General features: G+C 44.6%; 1 protein-coding gene across 3 annotated transcripts in view; it reads right to left on the bottom strand.

The window, feature by feature from the left end:
* The window catches only part of PRMT9 (protein arginine methyltransferase 9), a 40,105-nt gene that overhangs the window by 4,947 nt on the left and 8,725 nt on the right, over nucleotides 1-26,433 (bottom strand). For 2 of the 3 annotated variants that reach the window (XM_068279257.1, XM_068279270.1), the window contains 6 exons: nucleotides 23,864-23,964; nucleotides 22,059-22,245; nucleotides 15,897-16,080; nucleotides 8,378-9,038; nucleotides 3,861-4,014; nucleotides 98-226 (listed from right to left, as the gene is read on the bottom strand). In XM_068279257.1, coding sequence (XP_068135358.1) covers nucleotides 98-226; nucleotides 3,861-4,014; nucleotides 8,378-9,038; nucleotides 15,897-16,080; nucleotides 22,059-22,245; nucleotides 23,864-23,964 — 1,416 coding nt within the window. Of the gene's footprint in view, nucleotides 1-97; nucleotides 227-3,860; nucleotides 4,015-7,359; nucleotides 7,466-8,377; nucleotides 9,039-15,896; nucleotides 16,081-22,058; nucleotides 22,246-23,863; nucleotides 23,965-26,433 lie in introns of those variants that run through there. The other variant, XM_068279264.1, reaches the window with a different exon arrangement.

Genomic DNA, 26,433 nt, shown 5'->3' with positions numbered 1-26,433 from the left:
TAAAAGATTACAGCAATTGCTGCAGAAATGTACTATGCTTAATGAACTGAATATATGCAAGATCAGCATAGGATGCAGGCTATGTGCAGTACAATACCTTTAGCTCATTGGCAAAGCTGACGCTGTTTGAACATGGATCCATTAGATCCAACCTGAGCAGTTCTATTGGATGACTTAAAGCTACACAAGGAAGTGTAGAAAGGTTCAGGAACACATGGACAGGTACCTGCAAAGAATCATAAGAATATGACATGGGGATATTTCTAGTGTATAATATATATATATATATATATATATATATATATATATATATATATATATATATATATATATATATAAAAAAAAAGTACAGGACTCATTTATATTTAGTCATTAAAAGCCACCTGCATATAGGGTATGTAATAATTAAACTGATGTTGCCCCATTTCTAAGATTACTACAGTTATACAATTTTTTCTCTCTTACAAACACAGAGAAACCTCCTGAAAGACTAGTGTTAATTATGCCAAGTACAAATTTGTCTTCATAAAAAAAAGGATTTACAAATATTCAGCTTTACGTGAGCAAAATATGACTCCCATAATCTATAATTTCAGTTCAGGGACCGAATATGCAAATCATTCCTGTAGGTCTATGAAAAGTCAGGCATACAAGCAGAGTAGCCACTGGTTCACATTGTGCCTGTAGCAATGCCTGTAACAATTTTTCAAACATATGATTCAACTTACAGACAGCTGTTTCAGGCTAATGTTGGCCTTCACCTGTGCAAGGTATGAATTGATATGGCTCAATGCATAAGACTTGGGAGGGAGGAGTATTAGAGTACCATTAAGCCATGAAAATCCTGAAACACTACGATTTTAAAGAGGGGTAACAGAGTGATCTGGTGACCTTCATAACCCGCAGACCAATTCCCAACCAATTTCAGTCCGAAAATTGGAATAGTCGATCAGGCATACTTTTGACGGCACAGATTTTCATCTGATTCGATAAATATTGAATTGGATGGTTGCATTGACAAAGGCCAATATAGCCTCTAACAGATGTCTGCAAATTGGATTATATGGCTCTTAAAAATTAACAGGCTATTCCTATCTTGCACCTTATATATTGGTGTGCTATGTTTAGGTATCTACAATGGATATATGGTGGTACCGTTATTGTTCTTTATGTCAGGTTTTTCTATGAAAACTTAAAGATAGGCATGCTGTAAATCAGCGGCCCTGGCAGTATGCATGGCCTTATGGGAATATTTGCAAATACTTTCTGATTTAGGCTCGATTCACACTACACAAGGTAGCGGGACTGCTTCTGTGATAGACACACATGTTGAGAGATCCTATGTTAACTATACTGTACAATCCGTTCAGAAATGTTCCATTATGTCTGATGCGGTGACTGAACGCAAAGACAAAAAAAAAAAATCCATGGGAATCACAAAAAGTCCAGGGAAACGAGCTCTGCATTGTGGGAGATTCTGTTCGCTGTAATTTTGCAGGGAGATCTTGCAGTATGTCACTTCCCACTACTGTATTGTTGGGCCTAAAACCATTTGACAAACATTGCTTTAACCCATTCCTGTAACCCGTGCTCCATGCTTCTAATAACTGTACTGTCACTAAACCTGTGATACACTTAATTTCAGTAAAAGAGCTTATTTGCACTGGTAGTGCCAACCCTTGTGGATTTTTATTTACTTTTATGAACCCATAGTAAGGAGACCTGTGGGCTTAGGCACATCTTCTCCATTGCAGTAAGTGCCGCTCCACACCACTGTTTTTTAAAGTGGATCCGAGATGAACTTTTACTCCTTGCATAATTGTGTTCCTTACATATAGTTTATAGGGCATTCCTCAAGCCAAATACTTGTTTTGTTTTGTTTTAATACCCTAATTTCCTATAAACTAAATAAGCCACACCCACAGCTTCTCCAGAGTGCCTTGGCGCTTGCAAGAGATTGTGGGATTTCAGTCTGGGCAGGTGAAAAAGGTGTTACTAGCTATAGATTTCAGAGGCAGAGTTTTCACAATCTAAGAGCTGCAGTGCAGATACAGATCAGTTGCCTGTGTAATGGAGGAGATAAGAGTGGAGTTTTCACAGAATATGCAGATTAGCATGCCTAGATACAGATAAGCTTGCCTGTGTGTGTAATTGTGTAATAGTGACAAGCAGAAAACATGTCTGCTCCCATTGTATCACAGGAAAAAATATTAATATACTGTTGAAGCTGTTTGAAGATAGATTTGCTGTGTAAACTATCTAAACTTTAGATAAGATATATAGACAAGTCACTTGTTATATTTAGTTTTTCATCTCGGATCCGCTTTAATAACTGTATGGAAATTAAGACACCAAAAAATAAAAGGAAAGAATGTTCTCTCAGGCCTAGTGCACACCAGAGCGGTTCGGCTGCGGTTTACGATCCGCTTGCGGGTGCGGATCTGCTAGGGTAATGTATTTCAATGGGCTGGTGCACACCAGAGCGGGAGGCGTTTTGCAGAAACGCATACTCCCGGGCTGCTGCAGACTTTGGATTGCGGAGGTGTTTCTGCCTCAATGTTAAGTATAGGAAAAACGCAAACCGCTCTGAAAAACGGCACTTCAGAGCGGTTTGCCAGGCGTTTTTTGTTACAGTAGCTGTTCAGTAACAGCTTTACTGTAACAATACATGAAACCTACTACACCAAAAACGCTTCACAAAACCGCAAAATGCTAGCTGAAACGCTACAGAAAAAGAGTTTCAAAATCTGCTAACATTTTGCGGATCTGCTAGCGGTTTTTGGTGTGCACTAGGCCTTGAAGAGGGATGCTGTATTACAGGCTTGTGACACGGCCCGGGCCATTTCAGACTACTATTGTTCCTGATGTGAGACACCAATTGTCACTCCTCATGGTACTGGATCACGGTTCTGTTATATTCCAGCAATCTACCTCATTAAGGTTTCAATCTTCCCAAAATACCTACCTTTTTCTATACTGCACTTAGACAATTAAATAACAAATCTAAAACATTAAATATGAACTCACTAGTAGTACCTGCCACACCAGTCACCCTAAGGCAGCCCCAATGTTATGCTAATCAGGAGTAACAATGTGGGGGTCCATTTACTGGGTTGCCTGGGTGTTTATGTGATCTTTCCTGTCCTATATTTGCACAGAGGTTCTATTTCACCCCATCACAAAACCTATAGTGGTATATAATAATTCCATTAAGACTAGTGTGTTTGCCATGGATCTCTGGCTCCTTATACTGTAGGTGATGCCCTGTGCAGCTGTATAGCGTGCCTATGCCTAGAATGGCCCTTTCTTTTTAAAAATTTATCTAAAAGCAAATTTTTTATTAAAAGAAGGTGGTTAAGATTAACATAATTACACTTTCTAGAACATAGTCTAATATAAATCCATAATAAACACTAACCTCAATGTGGCCCTTTTCACATTACATGTATTACAATGTGATTATGAAAATGCATGCATTTTGCTGATCGCGGTAATGTACACTGCTGTGCGGCACTCCCACTAGTGCAATCTAATTGGCAAACGCATTGCATGCTGCACGTTTGGTGCAATGCTGTTCAGCCCCTTCAATGAGAATTTGGAACAATAAGAAAAAAATCAAAGAACATGCGCACAGGAAAAATAATTGCATTCTTCCTGTGCTCTGTGCGTTTTATAGTGTGAAAGGGCCCTCACTGCATGATGTACCGAGAGGTCATTACTGAGCAACTTGTTTACCAATGTTCTGAAACAGAAATAGCCACTGAAAACAACCCAAGGATCCCTTTTGTTAGTAACTAAGATGTGGCAACAAGGCAACTGCACTGATCCCATATGCAATATTTCCCCAGCATTAGGCCTACCTTAAACCGATTAATAGATGGTGCTATATTAAAGCCAAGTGTAGGCTCTGTGCCTTGGACTGCACACTCCTGTAGTAAAGTAGGAGATTCTATCAGCATGCCATGTATGGCTACAGCTTTGGGTAATATCTTGCCACCAGACTGAAGTAAACACCTGAAATTATAAATACAGAAAAAAAAAATGAAGATATACTGCCACAAATTGCACAGGCAGCTTTTTTCAGCACACAGCTTAGAAATCAAATAGGAAAAATATAGTCAAAATAGATTAGTGCAGCATGTACAAAGAGGGCTGTGGAGTCAGTACAAACATTTTCTGACTCCAACTCCTCAGTTTATGAAACCTCAGACTGGGGGGTACCCAAAATGGCTCTGACTCCTTAGTCTAATACTTACCAGGGCTGTGGATTTTGTACAAAAATCAACAGACTCCTACTCCTCAGTTTATAAAATCACTGACTCCGACTCCAGGTACCCAAAAATTACTCAGACTCCTCGACTCCAACTTCCGACTCCACAGCCCTGGGAACAAATATAGAAACTGAAAAGATAAGGTGAAACAATACTCAGCAGACACCACACACCACTAGAGAACAAGCACATATATTGTATACACACACACATACATATACAGTGGGTTGCAAAAGTATTTGGCCCCCTTGAAGTTTTCCACATTTTGTCACATTACTGCCACAAACATACATCAATTTTATTGAAATTCCACGTGACAGACCAATACAAAGTGGTGTACATGTGAGAAGTGGAACGAAAATCATACATGATTCCAAACATTTTTTACAAATAACTGCAAAGTAGGGTGTGTGTAATTATTCGGCCAATACTTTGTAGAACCACCTTTTGCTGCAATTACAGCTGCCAGTCTTTTAGGGTAGGTCTCTACCAGCTTTGCACATCTAAAGACTGAAATCCTTGCCCATTCTTCTTTGCAAAACAGCTTCAGCTCAGTCAGTTTAGATGGACAGCGTTTGTGAACAGCAGTTTTCAGATCTTTCCACAGGTTCTCGATTGGATTTAGATCTGGACTTTGACTGGGCCATTCTAACACATAGATATGTTTTGTTTTAAACCATTCCATTGTTGCCCTGGCTTAATGTTTAGGGTCATTGTCCTGCTGGAAGGTGAACCTCCGCCCCACTCTCAAGTCTTTTGCAGTCTCCAAGAGGTTTCCTTCCAAGTTTGCCCTGTATTTGGCTCCATCCATCTTCCCATCAACTCTGACCAGCTTCCCTGTCCCTGCTGAAGAGATGCACCCCCGAGCATGATGCTGCCACCACCATATTTGACAGAAGGACAGTGCTCCGTGGGATGTTCAAGGCTTTGGAAATCTTTTTGTAGCTCCCAATATTCTCCTTTGGAAATCGGTGTTGTTGCTCCCAATATTCTCTTATATAACCTCTGAGGCCCTCACAGAGCAGCTGTATTTGTACTGACATTACATTACACACAGGTGCACTCTATTTAGTCATTAGCACTCATCAGGAAATGTCTATAGGCAACTGACTGCACTCAGATCAAAGGGGACTGAATAATTATGCACACACCACTTTGCAGTTATTTATTTGTAAAAAAAAATTTGGAATCATGTATGATTTTCGTTCCACTTCTCACGTGTACACCACTTTGTGTTGGTCTTTCATGTGGAATTCCAAAAAAATTGATTCATGTTTGTGGCAGTAATATGACAAAATGTGGAAAACTTCAAGGGGGCCGAATACTTTTGCAACCCACTGTACGATGATGTGTAGAATCAACAGGCAAAAGGCAGAAGCAAGGCTCATACAAAATCACTGGGTAGTCAACAGTAACAAGATACAGGTCAAGAACAGGGGAGTCCAGATACACGAAGCTCCACACCTGCACCAAAATGAGTAGCATAAAATGTAAACATACACTTTGCTTTGTGTTTTGATTTCCTCCCACATCCCATACTGGTAAGTTAACAAGTCATCTAACAATCTGACTCTAAAAAAAGCCTACTCCTGACAAGTGTCAGTGCAACAGAATGAGATAATCAGTATCATTCACAGGTCACATGACAGTGATTTTTACTGTAGTTGCTGATCACTATGTGTCTCAAAGTGCCCACTAATGATACAATCTTGAATTTACAATCTTACCACGTCTATGTAATATGAAAGGACTACCTAAAGTATCCACTCAAAGAGCATTCACTCAGTTTACTCGTATACTACTGTGTTTTTCCTAATTAAAGAGACACTGAAGCGAAAAAAAATATATGATATAATGAATTGGTTGTGTACTATGAATAATTACTAGAAGATTAGCAGCAAAGAATTATTCTATATGTGCAGAATACACAACACTAAGCATTCAAAATGATTCTTTCAAAGCAGTCTGAAGTAATGACATCTCCTCTGGCAGAGGAAAAGTAAATAGTCCAGGAACAGTTGAGATAATAAAAGTCAGATAACAGCCCTCTCCACGACTAACTTTAGTCGGAGAGCTTAATGGCTTATTTGCATAGAGATAACAACTGGAGTTTTTCAACTCTTCCTGTACTGGAAACAATTAAACTGATGTATCTGATCTTAATGTTTTATTTCTTAGCTGTACTACACATACAAATCATAATATCATAATTTTTTTTTCGCTTCAGTGTCTCTTTAAGGCTTCCCCCGAAATTAATCCCTAACTTATATTTCAAATAGGCTTGAAATATAAGCCATCCCCTGAAACTAAGACCTAGCTAAGGAGGGGTGGACGATAGGTGTCTGGGGAGGTGTACAGTCTCTTGCCGCACCTCCCATGTGGCTGCGCCCTCCTCAGTTTGCGTATAACGACAGTGCGGTTATGTTCCTTTGCAGAGGTCTCTGCACTTACATGCTATAAACCTGGAGCAATTATACGCGAACGGAGGGGGGCGCAGCCACATGGGAGGTGCAGTAAAAGACTGTACACCTCCCCATACACATGGCGTCCACCCCTCCCAAAGTCTGCTCCCCCCCCCCTAACAAAATAAGCCCGTCTGAAACACAGCCTTTGCATATCATTGCGGCTAACTCTGCCTTGCTTTGCTAGCAGTTTTTAGCTCCTACTAAACTCATAGCCGGGGAATCAGGCTCGTACCGGCCGAGCGCAGAAAGCAGTTTACACGCTCACTGCAGCGTTTTCCAAATAGCCACCATGGAATCCTGACCAGATCACCATCCAAGAATTCAGAGCCAAGAAGCAGTTCTAGTGTGGCACTCCCTATAATGACTTGAACGATTTTTGTGCAGGAAGAAACAATTGAAGCTAAGGATCACTCTTTGCCTCCACACTCCCTTCAATGGGATCCGAGAAATGCTGGGACATGTGCTCCGCCAATTTTCATGGAAGGAAGTACACAACAATACAAACGTAAAGAAGCAGAAGCGTGCACCAATGTCCTCTGACAAATCTTGCCTTTTAACCCTCCAGATCACATCCATACAAAGGGGTAAACATCAGTATACACGCAGATACATTACATACGTACTGGTGGTGGTGGCGGTGGTCTGGTGGGTGCCCAGGGTGTGAAAGGGTCGGCGACAGCCGTTTCGCGTCCAACAGGACGCTTGGTCACGCTGCGTTCCACATTTGATCTGGAGGATTAAAAGGCAAGATTTGTCAGAGGACATTGGTGCGCGCTTTTGCTTCTTTACGTTTGTAAGATCACCATCCAAGACCATGAAGATATCCATGCAAGCCAGGTCCCCGGCATAAGAGGGACACAAGCGTGACAGCTAGCAAGCATAGGTGTCTCCAGCCTCGACAACCAGGTGAGACCTTTCCTATGGGGCCTAGAGCCCTCACCTACTAGTAACATAGTGTGTGCTTTTTCTCCTTTCAGTCTCCATATCCAGCACTGTTCTATACAGGTAGCAGTACCTGTGATAAAAAGGGACCCACAGATCGCTCTCTGATAGTAAATTTTACTACCAGAATCCACAGACCTTATATTCGGGGAAACACAGTACATAGATTTGGTAAGATTGTATCACTAGTGGGCACCAGAGCTGTGGAGTCGGTGCAAAAATCATTTGACTCCCGACTCAGTTTATGAAACCACCGACTCCAACTCAGACTCCAGGTACCCTAAATGGCTCAGACTCCTTAGTCTAATACTTACCAGGGCTGTGGTTTTGATACAAAAATCATCTGACTGACTCCCGACTCCTCAGTTTATGAAAACTCCGACTCCAGGTACCCAATATTGCTCCGACTCCTCGACTCCGACTCCACAGCCCTGGTGGGCACCTTTAGAGAGGTTTTTACTCTGCTGCAAAACAGAAAGAAAAATTGTAAAGTTTGCATTTGTGCAAATGGCGTTATTATCCTTCTGTTTGAATTTGGTTACATAAAGCTTTTGTTTTATGTAATCAAATTTAAACAGAATGATAATTACGCCATTCGCACAAATGCAAACTTTACAATTTTTTTTACTAAACCTGGTTTTACTAGTTTATCCTGGGTAAAAACAGTACATAAGCATATGTATAGAAAAGCAGAGTTACCGAGCTATTGCAGCTTTCTCCATCACCTCTTGTCTGATCAGGCCGCAGGGTTCCACCACATCTAGAATAATGATACTCCACAGCTTGTCTGACTTCGGCCTCTGCAACACATCATCGTCTGTGTCCAGATAGTTCATCCAGAACTCCAGGCTTTGTTTGGCCAGTCCATTCCTCTCAGCCAAAGTCTGTAATGCAGCGCAGTGCTTCTCCTCATCCACAGAACTGTATGATTTTATTTTCCCCAGCTGGGCAGCTATTAGCGGTAGGATGGAAAAGCCTTCTGATACATCCAGGACATACAGCGCTTCTGTGTAATACTCCTCAGGAGAAGAGTATGCACTGTACTTGCACCAATGTTCTCTCGGTGCCAGGGCAGATATAACATTACCAATGGCTGCCTTAAAGCTCTCATGGTACAGAATGTTGTTAAGCATGGCAATTTCATGGGGCTCGAGGATGCATAATTCCTGCTTCGTTCCTTCTTGGTGGCCGGTGCGAAGACTTGCCAAAGCATCGCACAGCTCAGTCTCACTGCTAGCAGCACCACTGTGCTCCACATTAGCACCTCTAGAAACAGTAACTAAATCTAATCTTAGATAGCACTCAGGGCAGGACACGTTCACCACTGCTGTATCCCCAGGGCTCACGAAATTGCTGGCAACTATAAAACACAAAACAAAAAAACGTATAGTTTAAGCTAATACATAAAAAAGTATTCATGGAAGAAGTTAATAAAAAGGAGAGTTACTGTATCTCATCATCAGTGCTCAGTAACAATGGTGGGTCTGTAGGTGGCACTAGAGATTATCATAATTCTGAGTTGGTATCAATATTTTTATTGATTTTATAATAGTAGTACAACATAAAGTAAAAGAACAATGTCGAACAGTTGTACACCAGCTATACATAGAAAAAGCGAGACTTGGTTTGGAACAGACTGGCAGCCTCTGGCATCATGTACCAGAAAGAACAAACCTGAGCATGTGACATGTACAACATTAACTCTGAACAGTAAACAAGAACATAGAACTCGATCCTGAGAGGTTCCCCAGCAATCAGTACTGGGGGCCTATTTTCGCGGGCAGGGCTAGAAGGGGGGGAGAAGGGCTAAACACCCGCTCACCCTCCCTATTCCGTGTCCCCTGACCAAGAGCCACGGCAAGGAGAGAAGGAGTGGAAGAGGCTAAGGAAAAGAAGAGAAGGAGAGAGAAGAGGGGAAAAAGAAGAGTAGAGTCCGAAGGAGTCCAGGGGAGGTCAGTATGTTGTGAGTAGATTAGCGTCCATACCTGGGTATTCAAGATCAATCCAGGGTTGCCATATGCGGAGGAATTTATTGTGGGTATTACGTAGGATGCTTGTTAATTTTTCGTTAACCATAAATTCTGACATACGTGCTTTGACCTCTGAAAAATTCGAGGGCGTCTTCTTCCAATTCTTTGCTATGGCCATTTTAGCTGATAAGAAAAGGAAGGTAGCAAGCTTGTTTTGATTAGTTGTGAGGCCAGAAATTTTACCGTGGAAGAGGGCCAGCCACGGGTCTTTTCTTATGGTAATGTGGAAAAGAGATTGTAAGAGGCCAAAGACCCTGCTCCAAAAACAGGTGAGGCGTGGACATTTCCACCAGATATGGTACATTGTGCCCTCCCTTCCACAGCCTCTGAAGCATGTGGAGTCAATGGCTGAGGAGAGTTTATGAAGTCTAGATGGGACTAGGTACCACCTTGTTAGTACTTTAAATGCAGATTCCATAGCGTACACGTTTGTAGAGCAGCTAGCTATGCGAGACCAGCAATCTGACCAGTCCTCTCTGTCTCTTTGATGGCCTAGTTCTTTTTCCCAACCTGAAATGTAGGAGTGCAGCCTAGCAGATTCCGGGCGGGAGAGCCTGGAGTAAATTAGTGAGATTGAGCCGGGGCCAGATGGATTTCCAAGGCACATGTTCTCAAAGAAGGAGGTCAAGAGTGGAAATTCTCTGTCCCGTATGAGTGTAGAGATCCAGTGCTTGATCTGTAGAAATCTAAAGTATTCACGTGGAGGGGGGTTATATTTATCTTTGATGTCCGCCCAGGAGAGGAGGCCTCTGCCAGTCAGAAAATTTTTAACTAAAAGGAGTTGATGGTCTGCCCACCATTTAAAGGAGTCAGGGTTATCATGCCCTGGCGGGAAAAGAGGGTTATGTAAAATTGGGCATAAGGGTAAGTGTGAAGATTGTAGACCCCCTGAGTACCTGAACGTGTCCCAAATGCCGAGGTCCGATGAGAGGAAGGAGCTTAGTTGTTTAGGTCTAGCTTGTTTCGGGATCCATAGGAGAGTATGAAGCCTAATAGGGTGGCAATCGGGAACATCTAGAAGGGTCCAAAGTGGGGCATCTTGTCCTTTGTATAGGGATAGTAAGCGAGCTGCTATGGCTGCTCTGTAGTATAATAGGAGATCAGGGACTCCCAGGCCACCGTCGAGTCTGTGGGCTAGTAAGGTAGATTTTTTGATTCTAGATCGCTTGCCAGCCCAGATGAAGGTTAATATCTTATTCTGGAGTAGTCGTAGAAAATGGGGTGGAACGCGGGTGGGGAGCGTCCTGAATAAGTATAAGATTTTGGGCAGAATAGACATTTTAATGGTATTTATCCTGCCAAACAGGGATAATGGTAAGTGGGACCAGTTTGTCATTAGTGTGGTGACTTGTTTAAGGAGGGGGGGGGGGGGGTAATTATTTCAAACAGTGAGTCAGGTTTAGGTGTTAGGGCGATGCCTAGGTACGGTATAGAGTTGGCCCATTGAAAGTCTAGGATTGAGGAGACTTCTTCCTTGAGGGTCGAGTTTAGAGTTATGTTCATGGCAAGGGATTTCTGGGTATTAATAGTGAGGCCTGATATGAGGGAAAAGCCTCACAGAAGGGCTAACAGGTTAGGGGTGGAGGTCAGAGGCTGGGTAACAGCGATAAGCATATCGTCTGCAAATAGCAGGGCTTTGTGGTTGACCCCAGCATATTCTATGCCTAGGATATTTTCGTGCTGCCTAATAGCTATTGCTAGCGGCTCCAAGGCTAGGATAAAGAGCAGGGGTGAGAGGGGGCACCCCTGCCTGGTGCCCCGTTGTATTTGGAAGTGATTAGAGGCATAACCCATGTATCTAACATTAGCAGTAGGTGAGGAGTAGAGCATTTTGATCCAGTTGAGGAAGTGAGGGCCGAAGCCCCACTTGGTCAGAGCATAGTCTAAGTAGCCCCATGAGAGGGTATCAAAGGCTTTATATACGTCTAGTGAAAGGAGTAGGCCTGGTATTTTCCGGGAGCGGAGAAAGTGGATGAGATGTGCTGCTCGCCTTGTGTTGTCGCTGGCTTGTCTGCCTGGAACAAAGCCAACTTGGTCTTTATGTATGGTCTGGGAGAGAAAGGAATTTAGCCTATGTGCCAGAATTTTCCCTTGAATTTTAAGGTCTGTGTTGATGAGTGAGATGGGGCGGAATTGGTGGGCTTGTAGGATTGGCTGCTCAGCTTTTGGTATCATTGAGACTGTGGCCTGCAACATGGAGGCTGGGGGTGCCGAGCCACTGCGTAGTGCATTGAAGCATGATGTCAAGGTAGGGGCTAAAAGATCTGCATACTTGCGGTAATATGTGCCCGAAAATCCATCCGGCCCCGGCGTTTTGTTTGGTTTTAGAGATTTGATTGCCTGTAGGACATCTGAAATTACGATTTCTGAGTTAAGGGTCTCTATGCTGGACTGCGGAAGGGAGGGCAATGGGAGGTTCGAAAAAAAGTTATCAGCTATTTCCCTAGGGAAGGGTGATGATTGCGTATATAGCTTAGAGAGAAAAGAGGAGAATATATGTCAGTGATAGTTCTAGGGTTAGCCGTGACTGTACCAGCCTGTGTGCGGACCCTGTGGATAGGGGTAACAGAGGGTCTGTTCTTTAGTCTCCGGGCTAAGGGAGTGAGAGGTTTGTTAGCATAAAAGTAATAAAACTGACGCCTCCAGCGAAGTTGTTTTTCCACTTGCTCGCTAAGCAGGAGATCCAGTTCTGTCCTGGCTTTAATTCTTAGGCCCCTATTGGTTGCAGTGGGATTAGCTTTCCATTGTGCCTCTAGGAGGTCTAGGTTGGTCTGTGCTTCTCTGATTTTTTGAAGTCTCTTGCGTTTGAGGGAGGATGTTAGGCTTATAAGGTGGCCTCTCATGGTTGCTTTGTGTGCCTCCCACAAGGTATATGGGGAGGCCACTGACCCTTGATTTTCAGCAAAGAAGAGCGAGAGGTGCTGCCTAATCTGGTCTGAATGTATCTGCTGGGAGAGAAGAGAGTCATTAAGTCTCCAAGGGCAGTTAGTTCCTCTCGGTATAAATGATAGACATGATAAGGAAACCGGGGAGTGGTCGGACCATGTTACTGTGAGGATTTTAGTTTCTGTAACGTTTGGAATTATGGATTGGGGTATGAAGAAGTGGTCTATTCGACTGAAGCTGTCGTGGGCATAGGAGTAGAAGGTGTAGTCTCGTGAGAGGGGGTGGAGTTCTCTCCATATGTCGATAAGTGTATATTTAGACAGTTGCTGTGTTATTTTAGGGCCCGCAGGGCATGGGGGTGATTGCAAAGGCTGGGATTGGGTGTTTGGCCGGTATCTGTCTAGGTTGTGATCTAATGCCACATTGGTATCTCCAGCTACTATAGCGGTTCCCTTTTTATGGTGGGAGATTATCTGTAACAAGTGACTAAAAAATCGTTCCTGATGTGTGTTAGGAGCGTAGTAATTTACTATTAATTCCTGGTCGTATAACTGACCGACTAGCAATAGATATCTGCCTTCGGGGTCTGCTATCTGTTTTTCACAGTGAAACGGGAGACCTTTTTTGAAGCAGGTGAGGACCCCTTTAGTTTTGCCGGGGGCACATGCTGTGTAGAATTCGGGGTAATGTTTACTCATGAATTTCGGACAGGAAGAGATGGCCAATCTGGTTTCCTGCAACAGGATAATGTCTGCTCGGCAAGATTTATAATAATGGAATGCTTTGGAGCGTTTTTGTGGCACACCAAATCCCTGGACGTTATGCGAAATAAAGCGAAGTGGGTTAGACGCCATACTAAGTTTTTTGATAGGCTGAACCTCCAACGCTCCACGGGACTCCAACGGACTCAAGAGTAGGAAGATAGAAATGAAGCAGGGATAGGGATGGGGGAGTAGAGAGAGCAAGGAGAGAGAAGATGGTCAGGGTCAGGGAAAACACAAGAGAACACAAAAGAGCCTCCCGAAATGACTCTAGGTCATGAGTGGGAGCCATGTTGGGGGTCGCAACTGCCATCTGCATGGTTGGGCTAATAGAGTGGGAATATCTAAGTATTCCCAAGATAAGGAGGCAATCCAGTATGGTGATACTCCGAACACTAAACGTTTCTAGGCAAACAGGCCTAAGTCTGGCTCGGCCCAAGGTTGTTAGTGACCTTCAGGGAGCAGCTGGGTGGTTTACTTACTGGGGGAACCAGTTGGTTCTCATGGGTTACTGGTTATGGCGAGAAATGTATTGGGTATTCCCCTGGGTATACTTTTGGGGGCTGGGTACAATAGATTATGGAAGTGGTCGGCAGCCTAGCAACAAGTGTCCCGTGGGGGTTGATGTAATCCAGGGGAAGCCAGCTGAAGGGTGTAGTTTACGGGAGTAGTAGGGGTTGGGTACGATTACAGTAGGGCATCTGGGGGAAAATTACGTCAGTAGTGCTTACCCCCCCCCCCCCCCCCCTTGCAGCCTGCCTTCAGCTGTCAGCCGGAACGCGGGCTAATCATGATTAGGGGGCCCCCTGCAATGCTCCTCTGTGGCAATACGTACAGAGTTTTCCTGTGTGCTTAGTGAGGGCTATCTATATAGCGTAAGGCACAGTCCAGTCTGACGTCACCAGGCAAGCTACACGGGCAGTAGTATACGTAACTTGATTGTTGGGGAGAGGGATCCCATTAAAGAGCCCGGGCCGCGGCCCAGCTCAGAATAGAGAAGAGTTGCTTCTACAAAGACGAGCGCCGATCGTGCTGGCCAACCACCTGGAGGGGTCAGGACTAACAGAGGGACTTGCATGCAAGTGCGCCCCAACAGTAGGGTGGGGGGCACAATCCCGTGCATGTTTGGCTTAATGTTAACCTTATGCAAGTGTATGCAAATTGGAGCTGGACTAATCGGATGCTGTAGCTTATGATTTGAAATCAATTCCAAGCTTCATAAATTTGCATAAGTTGACACAGAATTAGCATTCGATCAAAACGGTTAGGAACTCACTGAGGATCTCCACTAGAGAAGAGATAGCAGAAAGGAGGAGGGGGAATTCATTGAGAATAAAGAGAGAAAGAAGACAAAAACCCAGAGAAAGAGAGAAGAGTGCAGAGAAAGAGGAGCTAGTGCAAGCACTACTAGACAGACACAGGCTGCAAACTCCTGTAGTAGACAAAGTCTAACTTCAGTAAAGCTACATACATACCCAAAGATAGAATCGTGTGACGTGACTGATAAAATATCGTTCCACAATCTGATAGATCTTTGAGCAATGTGTTGTGAATGATAGCAGAGGACTGCAACATTAAACAATAGGATCATTAAATGACGCAGAGTTTAAATATAACTCCGTAGACTTTGCGGACATGTTTAAAAATCGTGTGCATCACTATACACATTGTGGACGATGAATAATTAGCTGCCAAAGTGATCCATCATGCCAGTTGTTCAAAATGCCTCAGCACCATCATGGATCATTTGTGGTTTGTCCACTGAAGCCATCGTTTGTACCTTGCATCTCCTAACACTATCTGAATGATGAGTCATTCATCAGTCGTAACTATTTTCCTCCCCCAGTGTATGAGGCTTAGCTCAGTGTTCTCCTGCATAGAAATACATGTTAACTACTTCACGACCGCCTCACGCCAATGGGCGTGACCGCGGCGGCAGCCCCAGGACCGCCTAACGCCAATTGGCGTCAAGTCCTGGGGCTGCAGTTTCCCAGGGAACGGCCACGCGCATGCGCGATCGTTCCCTGGCCGTTCACGGAGCGGAGTTCCGTGAATAGCCTGCTAGCTGCCGATCGCGGCTAGCAGGCTGCTTGTAAACGTAAGGGGAAAGAAATTCCCTTTGTTTACAAGCGTACAGCACTGCCGGGGGCCGCAGAGCTGTACGAGATCGGCGATCCCCGGCCTCTGATTGGCCGGGGAGTGCCGTCCTCTCATAGGTTGATGCCTATGAGAGGCGGAACAGGACGGATCGCCGTCCTGTTCCAATTTAATCACTGGAGGGGAGGAGGGAAGGAAGGCCTCATAGAGGCACAAGAAAAAAAAACCAAAACACAATAAACTGCTGCAGCGATCAGACCCCTCCAGCGGCATGTCCCCTTAGGGACAAAAAAAAGGAGGCGAGTCCGATCACTGGGCTCCCAAGCTGGGCTGTGCAGAAGGTTGAAAAGCCTGCACAGCCCAGCACAACATAAAATGGCCTGGTCTTTAGGGTGGGTTAGCGCTGTGGTCATCAAGTGGTTAGACATAGAAGCAGCTTGTTACCGCTGAGGTTCTGTATGGGGAAGACGGCTTGCTCCCAGCACGTTTCTTCACTGGGTGCAGTTGACAGACTGTTCTCTTCATCCAAATACAGAACAAACCAGGTTATAAAACAGTCGAGTTGTCCTCCTTCATGGATCTGCACTGGGATCTGGCAGCTCTTTCCAGAGGCAATGCTTTCCAAGTCCTGGCAGCAGAGCACACCACATTAGTTACTGCAGAGCATTTTATCACACTGAATAATGAAGTTATATGTATGCTCAACAAACAAGGGTGAAAACACTACATCATTGGGTTTCATTTGAAATCTAATGAATGCATTTTACTTTGCTTCAAACCCATGTGTGATGGAAGCCATGCGTGCTGTATAACAATACAGATACACCGTTATGCAGACAATATATAAAAATTATATACAGAGAGCAGATGGCACTGGCACTTTGTGAAATGTAGATTACATATAGAGAGAGTGAGTGAGTGAGTGTCTCCGTCCAGGACAAACCAATCCCCTTGTCCCTGGCAGCAAGCTAGTTTCGTTTCTGGACAGTCGGTCAGTGCACCTGCGTGGACCTGGCCAGGCACAGTGGCCCGCCAACTGGCCAGTCACCTGAATCAAAACTGGCTCGTTGTGGGGCACCAGTGGATCGGTTTGCCCCAGTGCAGACCCAGGATATCTGCAGGGAGCTGGTAGAAGCCCTAGGTAAGTTAAACTATTTTACCCCCCCCCCCCCCTCCCCATCAGTTAAGGTTTCCTTTAAATAACTATATGAACATATCAATCCAGATACAAATAGAAAACACAGAAAATAATCAAATTAAGGGGACCTTTACATATACTGTAGCCGCTGAAGAGCTAGATTCTGACTCAACCTCTCTATCATCTGAATCCTCAGAACTAGCAACAGTGTCAGTAATATCCTGATTCTCAGTGTCAGGCACAGACAATACCACCACATCCGGAGAGGATGACTGCCCTGCAGTAGCAAAAGAAGATTTAAATGATGCTAAAGAAGCATTAATTTCCTCTCTAAATGCATTTAATGTATCCTGCACAGATGGAATAGGCTGTTCCCCAATCACCTTATCCATACATAACTGGCACAAAGTTTTGGCATATGGAACCGTAGAGTCGCAACAACCTCTGTTACCCACGTGCAGAACTCTACACGCCGTGCTACTGGCCGCTCTACCTCCAGGTCCCGGTCCTGCTGAAAAGCCTCAGGGAGAGCACCCACGCCTTCTACTCTTGCCATCCCTCAAGGGAAAGAAAGGTAGGCACACTCCACTTAATTCGGTACCACAGTCTCAGCCTACCCTAAAAGAATGCAACCTGCAGCCCAGCACACAGGTCCCACTCCCAGGGGAGATGCCTTCCTGCCTGCATGCAAGAACAAACAGCACTGAGGGTGTACTGACCATGTGACTTTTTTATAGGGGAAGTGCTGTCTGTTCCTGCGCCTGGGAGGAGTGACGTCTCACCTTGCCCTGAAGGATTGTGGGAAAAAGACACTTTAAAAAAAAAAAACATTTTTAGAAAAGTTCCGATTGCCTTTAATGGTTGGTACTTTTGACAAATGATCTACAGTTTTCTTATATGTGTGAATAATTCTTAATGTCTGACACATTTCCACCAAATGCAATCCTTATAAAGCCAATCCGATGGCTCCTTGAGAGTCACCAGAAAGTAGTCAACACATAAAACGTGGAGAACACTATAGGCTACAATGCAGGACAGTGGTGTACGAGTCAAACACCTGTCTACAGCTTTTACTGTCAGCACTGTTACAATAGCAGAACATGGCCACAAAGTAAGGATAGTAAATGAAGGTGATCAAATTAGTGCTCACCATGAGTAAAATCAAATCACAAATGTAAAGGGGCAGTCCGAAGTACGTAGTAAGAACTGCAAATTCATTTCTTGATAAGCATTTCTTTAGAAATAGTCCCCATAAGTATTTTGTCTGTATCTATGGTTCCTACTCAAAAACCGTGTCATTTGTAAGTAGGAGAAATCTGCAGGCAATGCTGAATAAAGCTACTTTTACACTGGTCGATTGCCACCAGATCGACCAACAGATAGATCCCTCTCTGATCGAATTAGATCAGAGAGGGATCTATAGGCTGCCCATACACTGCACACAGATTTTGAATCGATTTCAGCATGAAATCGATTCACAGCCTGTGGAACTGCCGCTGCCGCCCTTGCTCCACCGGCCAGCAGCAATAAATCACCTGTCCGCCGGCACAAGTCCCCAGGTCCGTGCTGTCCCTCCTTCCAGCGTCGTCCTCCTCCGTCTCCTCTTCACTTCCTGTCCTGTGACAAGCCAAAGTTCAAACAGTAGAGCGCCCTCTACTGTTTGAACTTCACCTTCTCACAGGACAAGACAGGGAGTGAAGACGGAGAAGACGCCGGGAAGAAGTGAGAGACTACGGGGACCCACGCTGGCGGACAGGTGATGTATTGCTGTGTCGGTCAACGCTGTATCAACGTGCTAAAGACGCGCTCTTGACCCGCTGGCGTTCGAGCTAAATTTTCCACCTGAACAGATCGACTGAAATCGATTTCAGGTGGAACTTGGTTGATCAGTCAACATTTGCGTTAACATTTTCACAGCAGATTCGATCACAGTGATCGAATCTGCTGTATTTCAACAGGAAATCGTAGTAGTGTATGGGTGTATGGGTCTGTTTCTGTGGCAAAAAAGGGCTTTTGTTAAAGTTGAGAGATAGGGATCAGATGACCCTCCAGGAACACCAGGGACCAAGAAAACAAAAATAAAGACCAAGCCAAATAGTGTGGTAATGTAAATCATCAAATACGGTAATTATAGAAAACTACACACATCGCAAAAGCCTGTGGAGAATTGCCAGTCTCCACTCTGGTTTGGGTCCACGGCCGGCCTTTGACCTGAGCGACCGGTGCAATCGCTCAGGGCGCCGGCTTCCAGGGGGCGCTCCTGCCGCCTGGCCGCATATGGAAGCTGGCAAGCTGCAGCCCCGGCTGGGTCCGTCTCGCTCCGCCCCCTGGTGCCACTGCTGGGGGTGTTGGGGGGCAAACATACCAGTGCGGCCACCGTGATGGAGGGAGGAGCCACGGGGAGGGCAGCCCGACCTCTCCCTCCCTTCCTCTCCGGGCGCTCTCCGTGCTCCCCTGTCCGATGCAGACTGCAACAGAGAGAACTCCCCTCCCCCTGGTTCCGATCGCCGGCGCCTCTCACTTGCCGCTGGTCTCCTCTTCTACATAGTCACTGATACACACTAAACTTCCTGCTTAACAGGAAGTTTAGTGTGTATCAGTAACTATGTAGAAGAGGAGACCAGTGGCAAGTGAGACACTGTGAGAGGCGCCGGCGATCGGAACCAGGGAGGTGAGTTGTTCTCTCTGCTGCAGTCTGCATCGGGGGGGGCATGGAGGGTGGCCCGGAGAGGAAGGGAGGGAGAGGTCAGGCTGCCCTCCCCGCGGCTTCCCCCTCCACTATAAGGGGGGGGGGGCACCTACCTATCTAATCTATACTGGGGGCAGCTACCCATCTAACCTATACTGGGGGGGGGGGGGGGGGGGCAGCTACCTATCTAACCTATACTGGGGGGGGGGGGCAGCTACCTATCTAACCTATACTGGGGGGGGGGGCAGCTACCTATCTAATCTATACTGGGGGCACCTACCTATCTAACCTATACTAGGGGGGCAGCTACCTATCTAATCATACTTGGGGAACCTACCTATCTAACCTATACTGGGGGGGGGGGGGGGGGATCTATAGCTGGCTACCTTTACTGGGTTTACCTATGCCTGGCTTCCTATACTGGGGGGGACTTATAGTAGTCTTGTATATGTAGGCAGATCCCCCCTTTAGTGTATATAGGCTTAGGCTACTAGTCTTGCAGTCGCAGATCCCCTTTTAGTGTATTTAGGCAACAGATTGCACCCCCCCCCCATTAGTGAATGTGTGTGGTGCGCAAAGAGGATGAATTTGGGGGGGGCACCAAAATCTGGTTACGCTCAGGGCGCTGTGAAACCTAAGGCCGGCCCTGTTTGGGTCCCAGGAACTTCGGGACTTGATCAGTGGCCCATCTGAGCAGCTACACAGATTTTGAAAATTAGCACAAAAAAAAAAAAAAATTAACCCTAATCCTCCCCATAGATGTTTCTAAGAAGTGACTCTTGGTAGGAGGCAGTCACTCTTGTAAGGCAGGGAACACACTTGCTAGAATCCTGTGCTGCACTGGCAATTGAAGTCAATGGCCCAGAAAGCAAAACGCATGTCATTGTAGTTTGTTTGCATTTTAAGTTTGGGTTTTTAAATTGCACAAATTTGTTTCCTCCCGCATGATACACGTGCCTGCAATTACAATGTATTTCCCCGCAGAGAAAAATCACCAAAACAAAAATCACTGGTGAAAAACACTATCGCAAACAGGAACGCAATGTGATAGAGACCCAGGAATTGCAGGGAAGAACGCCCCAGTAAGTCTATTCCCTGACTAAAGGTTGTCTCTTTTTCAATCTAGATGGCTAAAGGTATTCACAAACATGAAATTGTAGTCCCCTAGTCAAACATTGTCTTTAACCCTCCCTTCTCTAAAACAGAACTAAATGAGTTTTCCTGTGCTTAGCACACCTGGCAGATCAGGTGCAAACACCATCCAACTACCCCCTTCTGTCACCTTTGTACACTTAATTTAAAGTAAGCCTGTCACTTGGTCAAGGTAGCCTAGTGAAAAGGGGAAACAGCTGGGAGTGTATGCAGACACACCACTACAAAACAATCCAAGCAGACAGGAGGTTTGCAGCTGTTCAGGTCCATGCTTTTGTTATTTCAGGGGGAGCTCTGTTTTGAAACCAGTATAAACAGGTTACCTAAACAAAGAGACACAGACCAATACAGCTGTCAAGCTCCTTACTGCTTAAGCGGATTTACTCAACCACAAAGACCACGGAAGATAGATTGGGGGATACGAAGCAACGAACGATACAGTCGTTCCCCAATCCATCCTCCGCAATCGCATAAATAATGGGTGCGAATGGAATGGCGATTGGCAGGAGCATCCACCATTGGATCCATCATGATGGTGGTTCAAAGTAAACGATTATTACGCACAATCGGCTGTTGCTGAACATCATTTAAACGAACTTTCATTAAACGATGTTGCGCAATATGCAGCTAAGCTGTGTGTGTGTGAGACTATGGGCTGGTGCACACCAGGAGCGTTTTTATAAACGCTAGCGCTTTGAAAAGCGCTTAGCTAATGTATTTGTATGAGATGGATCAAACCAGAGCAATGTGATTTTTTTCCCCAAACGCAAAAGCGGGTCCTGCAGCATTTCTGAGGCGATTCAGCCTCCATGTTAAGTATAGGAAAGTGGAAAAAAAAATTGCACAAAAAAAAGCACTATACCAGAGGGATTTCCCAAGTGTTTTTTTTTTCGTTTTACAAAAAGCTGTACACTTCCAGCTCTACTGTACAAAAAAAAAAATAAAAAAAAATTTGCTACACCGAAACGCTACAAAAATCGCTAGGCACGTGCCTGGAATGGCTTAGAAAAATCACTTCAAAAACGCTTAGCGTTTGCTATTATGCTAGCGATTTTTCGGTGTGCACTGGCCCTATCTCTGCAGATACCAGTAAGGTAACATTTTAAGGTACTTATCCGTTAGCCGGGCGCATCCGGCAGGTGGCGCCAATTACTATTCCCCCTCCAGGCCGCCATGGATAGTAGGGAAAGATGTAACTCTGGTGGAGTTTTGTCGCCACCTAGATGATGTGCCCGGCTAACAGATAAGTACGCATCTTAAATATCACTTTCCAAATCCCTTATAGGCTGGGTGCACACATGGCTGTGCGTGAAAGGTTGATTTTAGGTCGTGTGCATTTTTTTATTTTTTTATGAGCGTTCTTCGTGCGTTTGCGTTTTTCCCACATGATTTTCAAGCGTTTTGATTCGTTTGCGTTTTCCATGCTTCTTTAAACTAGCGTGTTTATGTATATGCGTTTTTTTATGCGACCCATTGACTTGCATTAGCGGCAAAAACGCTGCATTTTCCACAACGCTAGCCTTTCTGTTAAGTGTGTTTCCAGCCATATTTAAACTGAGGGGATTGCTTTTCATCAGCAAGAATGTAATATCACTTTCAGGAGACAGATAATCATCAGTGTTTTCACCTGCAGGTTGTTGAAGTCTACAGTGAGTGCCTGGAAAGGCTGGCTCAGTGCTTTATATCCCCCGGGAATTTTGCTCATTTTTTCTGTAGAATATGGTTCTGCTGCATCACCAGTTTTGTGAGTGCTGTGCACAGGACTGGAAAACTGCTCTTGTAGCTTCACTCCAGCAACCTCATTCACAAACACTCTAAAGCCAACATCAGAATTGAGGAAAAGGAGAAAAAAATAGTTCTATTAATTTTCAATAGTAAAAAAATAAATTAAAATCAAAACACCCCCTTGTGTACCCTGCGTTTGTTTTGGAAAGTGTAGATCATTCAACCGTCTAATACTTAATTATAAATAGCAACCTTTTTGCCCACATGACAGTTTACTTTGCTTTTGTTTGCCCAGAGATCTCTTTTAAAGTGCAACGCTAAGTTCTATTTTTAGCAAATTTTATATTGCAAAGCACAAGAATAACGAATCAACATATTTTGCTTGTACATACCCATTGTAGTATATACATTGCCTGGCTGTCCTGTTGATCCTCTTTTTGCCACAGCCCCAGAACAAGCATGCAGATCAGATATTTCTGACAGAAGTCTGACCAGATTAGCTGCATGCTTGTTTCAGGTGTGCGATTTAGACATGTCTACAGCCAAAAAGATCAGCAGGACAGCCAGGCAACTGGTATTTTTTTTTTTTTTTTTAAAGGAAATCATTATGGTAGCCTCCCTGTCCTTTGATTGGCAATACAATATTTTAATTTTATAGGCTTTTATATATGTAATGTATTTTCTTGAGGAGTACAAAAATGTCAAAACTGACTTGTCCACCGAGTGGGAGGGAGGAAAAAGATGAAAGTACCTCCAGGCCAGAAGGGGGTGGAGCTCTAATTCCATACAAATTTGGGAATCTGCCGAGTGAGGACAGGGAGTAGTTTACATGACAGTACAGGATCACTTTAAAGTGGACTTAAACTCTTGCACAGAACACAAGGAAAACAAAACATAAATGCACCCTGTATGTATTTAAAGAGTTAAGCCTGTGTAATTCCCCCTCAGTTGTGTCTAATCACTAGTTGTAATTTAATCCCTCCCGTGTCACATGACTGCCTATGGCAGATAAGCCCATTTGAAAGCACAGGCTGTAAACAATATGTCTGCTTCCATGAATCAGGAAGTAGAAACTGTGCAGATTTTAGGATTTGTATCAGCTGTAACTAAGAAACATTTTTTGTTTAAAGGTTATTATGCTGTTGTGTATCTTTTAGAGCAGAAAGGAGTTCAGAGTTCAGGTCCGCTTTGTGCCCACGCCGTTTCCAAACAATCCTCCGTTTCCCCGCTGCAGCTCACTTTCGTTCCAGGATGACTTGCAAGTCGATCTCCACTGCGCCTGCGCAGCCCTGGCCGAGCGCATCTACATATGTGCGCCCGTGGCCAGTAGCATCCAGCACAGGCACAGTATGAGAATCTCTGCTTCGCCTGTTCAGGACGCTCCCAGCGACAGGAGCGCGAATAGGACGCGCGTGGCTAGGGCCGCACAGATGCAGTGGACAGTGACTTCCTGGAAGTGAAAGTGAGCCGTGGCGGGGGAACAGAGGAATGTTTGGTAACATCACGGGCACAGGGCAGCTGTAGAGGGCTGGCAGAAGCCCCAGATAAAGTGAAAATGTTTACATTTTGGATACATTTTGATTCACAGATGAGGGCCTCATTTTAAAAAGTTCTCTTTTTATAACTTTGTGTACAAGTGAAGGCAAGTCAAAGTATTCAGCTGCACTATATACTGAACATGTTATGGTTATACAATAATTTTCCCACCGGTGATGTCTACGTATTTCTGGGCATTCCACGGCCATACCAAATACAATGGCCCCAGAGGGTATAACCTGGCCATATCTTTCACAGCAGGAGCCTTTTCCCTGTAAACAAGAAACATAGAAAAACTAAACAAAGCTATATAATCAGGTTTATATTAGTAAGAAAGTCACTAACATAGGGCTCCTGTAACATGTCAGAGCACAGACTACCATTCAGCATTGGAAGCTGCAATTACTCACAAGTAGCAGGGCTGTGGAGTCGGTCCAAAAATCCACCGACTCCGACTCCTCAGTTTAGGATTCCACCGACTCCGACTCCTCTAATTTGCATATTACAATTTTGTTGATTAAAAGTATGTAACATGAAATTCGTCTCTTAACTGCCAACGCTTAGGAATTTTACAAGACAGCTGAAGTGAGAAGGATATGTAGACTACTATATTTATTCCCTTTAGACTAAAACTAGTCCTTGGTAAGAGTACTTGTAAAAGGTACAAACCGGAACAAAGAACATCTATCAGGCCCTAGGCAATGTAAGTGTGGGTACATGTAAGAATGATGTGCAGGTACTCTGCAGGGGAATGAGGAGATTGTAAACAGACAACACCTCTGTGTTCAATGTGGACAGCATTCTCAGTGGATTCCCTGCAGCTCTGTGGGGAGTGCATATGTAGAGTATAGTACTGCTGTGTAACAAAGTAAACCTGAGACAGATGAAATTAAAGTTTTATACATACCTGGGGCTTCCTCCAGCTGCCTTCAGGATAATCAGTCCCTCTATGTCCTCCTCCACCACCTGGATCTTCTGCTATGAGTCCAGGTACTTGAGCCAGTCGGGCGTAGTGCGCATGCACACACTCCGCCGCCAGGAGCATACTACACCTGTGCAGCACTATTGCGCAGGTGCAGAATGTTCCTGGCTGTGGGAGCGGCATGCGGCCGGACAGCGCTGACTGGCTGAATTACCAGGACTCATAGCAGAAGATCCGGGTGGTGGAGGACAGCGAGGGACTGATTAGCCTAAAGGGGGCTGGAGGACAAGTAACTAATTTTGACTGGTTTATTTTATTTTTGTGGACTAAGCACAGCTATTACTGTATATATACTGTATATATACATTATTTTTAATGACTATTATCTGAGAAATAGAACATTTTATCATATTTTCTATTTTAATTACAGTTACAAATTCATTAGGAGTCGGAGTCGGTGCATTTTTTCCCGACTCCGACTCCAGGCACCCAAAATTGCCCGACTCCACGACTCCGACTCCACAGCTACCAGTCCTTTGGTATGAATACATTATAGAGGCACTGGTACCACATGGTAGCCTCAGTTGAGCAAAATAATGATGATGGTACATAAAGCAATCCAAGCAATAACTTGACATCATCCAAGTGTGTGGTCTTTGCCAAGCAAGCCAATTAAACCACATGCAATCAATTCAACCCTCACATTACACAAATATACCGGTAAATAATATTGCACAATGATCAGACTGCCCTATGTGTGGCCAATCACTCAGCTAATCTGGTAGTCTCCCTTTATAAATGAACTCCAAGCAAATCCAAATATTAAACAGGAACACCAGTCTCTTAGGAAATCCCCCACACATATTCCTGACTCCACTGCGATTAAGTTCACTTAAAATGTCTTTGAAATACCTTTGATTATTTTTTTAAATATCTTTGACTATCCGGATGATGTCATCATTCTAGCAGAAGTGGTATTGGGTGGTGGGAAGCTGATACTGCCTTCTCCATCAACTGCCTGTTGGAGACCAATCAATGTTGTGGGTTTGATAATATGGGCAGGGATTCAGAGGGACAACGCTGAATTCTAAAAGCAAATGTGATTTTATATCTCTGTTGTCCACTCAATGGCAACAGGAGTCGAATTGCTAGAGCAGGTGTCAGGAACCTTTTTGGCTGAGAGAGCCATAAACGCCACATATTTTAAAATGCAATTCTGTGAGAGCCATACAATATGTTTTCTGGCACAATGCACACACGCAGCAGAGGGCTCATGTCCCTGTAGCCATGGTGATGTGTATACAGTTGATCCTCCGGGCAGCGGAAGTGTCAGACACGTCCTCAGCTTCTCTTGGGTTTCAGCAACATCAGCAATTTCCCTGAGAGCCAGACAGGAGAAATACCGACCTAACAGCTTGTACAATTAGCTAGCTGACTTGGGGGTTGATTCACTTTGTAGGACAAGATCCCCGCACTTTGGCCCAATAGGCTGCCTGTAAAGTGACAGGCAGCTTATTGAGCCACTCAAAGTTCTGGGATCTCGTCTTACAAAGTCACTGGACCTGACATGGTCCACAGTGGGACAATGGGAGAAGCTGTTAGATTTGGGGGAAGCGCGAGTATGTTAGTAGTGCTTGCTACAGCAGTAGTGTGTCTACTCTGAAAGTGTTACTTGCGCTGCCACACTAAAACTGCGCAGTTTGAGCAGTAGCTTAGTGAATCAACCCCTACTGATTTGTCTGTGAGCCAGATGTAGCCATCAAAAAAACCACATCTAGCTCCTAAGCCATAGGTTCCCTACTCTGTGCTAGAACTAACT

This window comes from Hyperolius riggenbachi, chromosome 1 (assembly GCF_040937935.1).
Source record: "Hyperolius riggenbachi isolate aHypRig1 chromosome 1, aHypRig1.pri, whole genome shotgun sequence".
NCBI classification, from domain to species: Eukaryota; Metazoa; Chordata; class Amphibia; order Anura; family Hyperoliidae; genus Hyperolius; species Hyperolius riggenbachi.
This window is presented reverse-complemented; position numbering and strand designations above follow the sequence as displayed.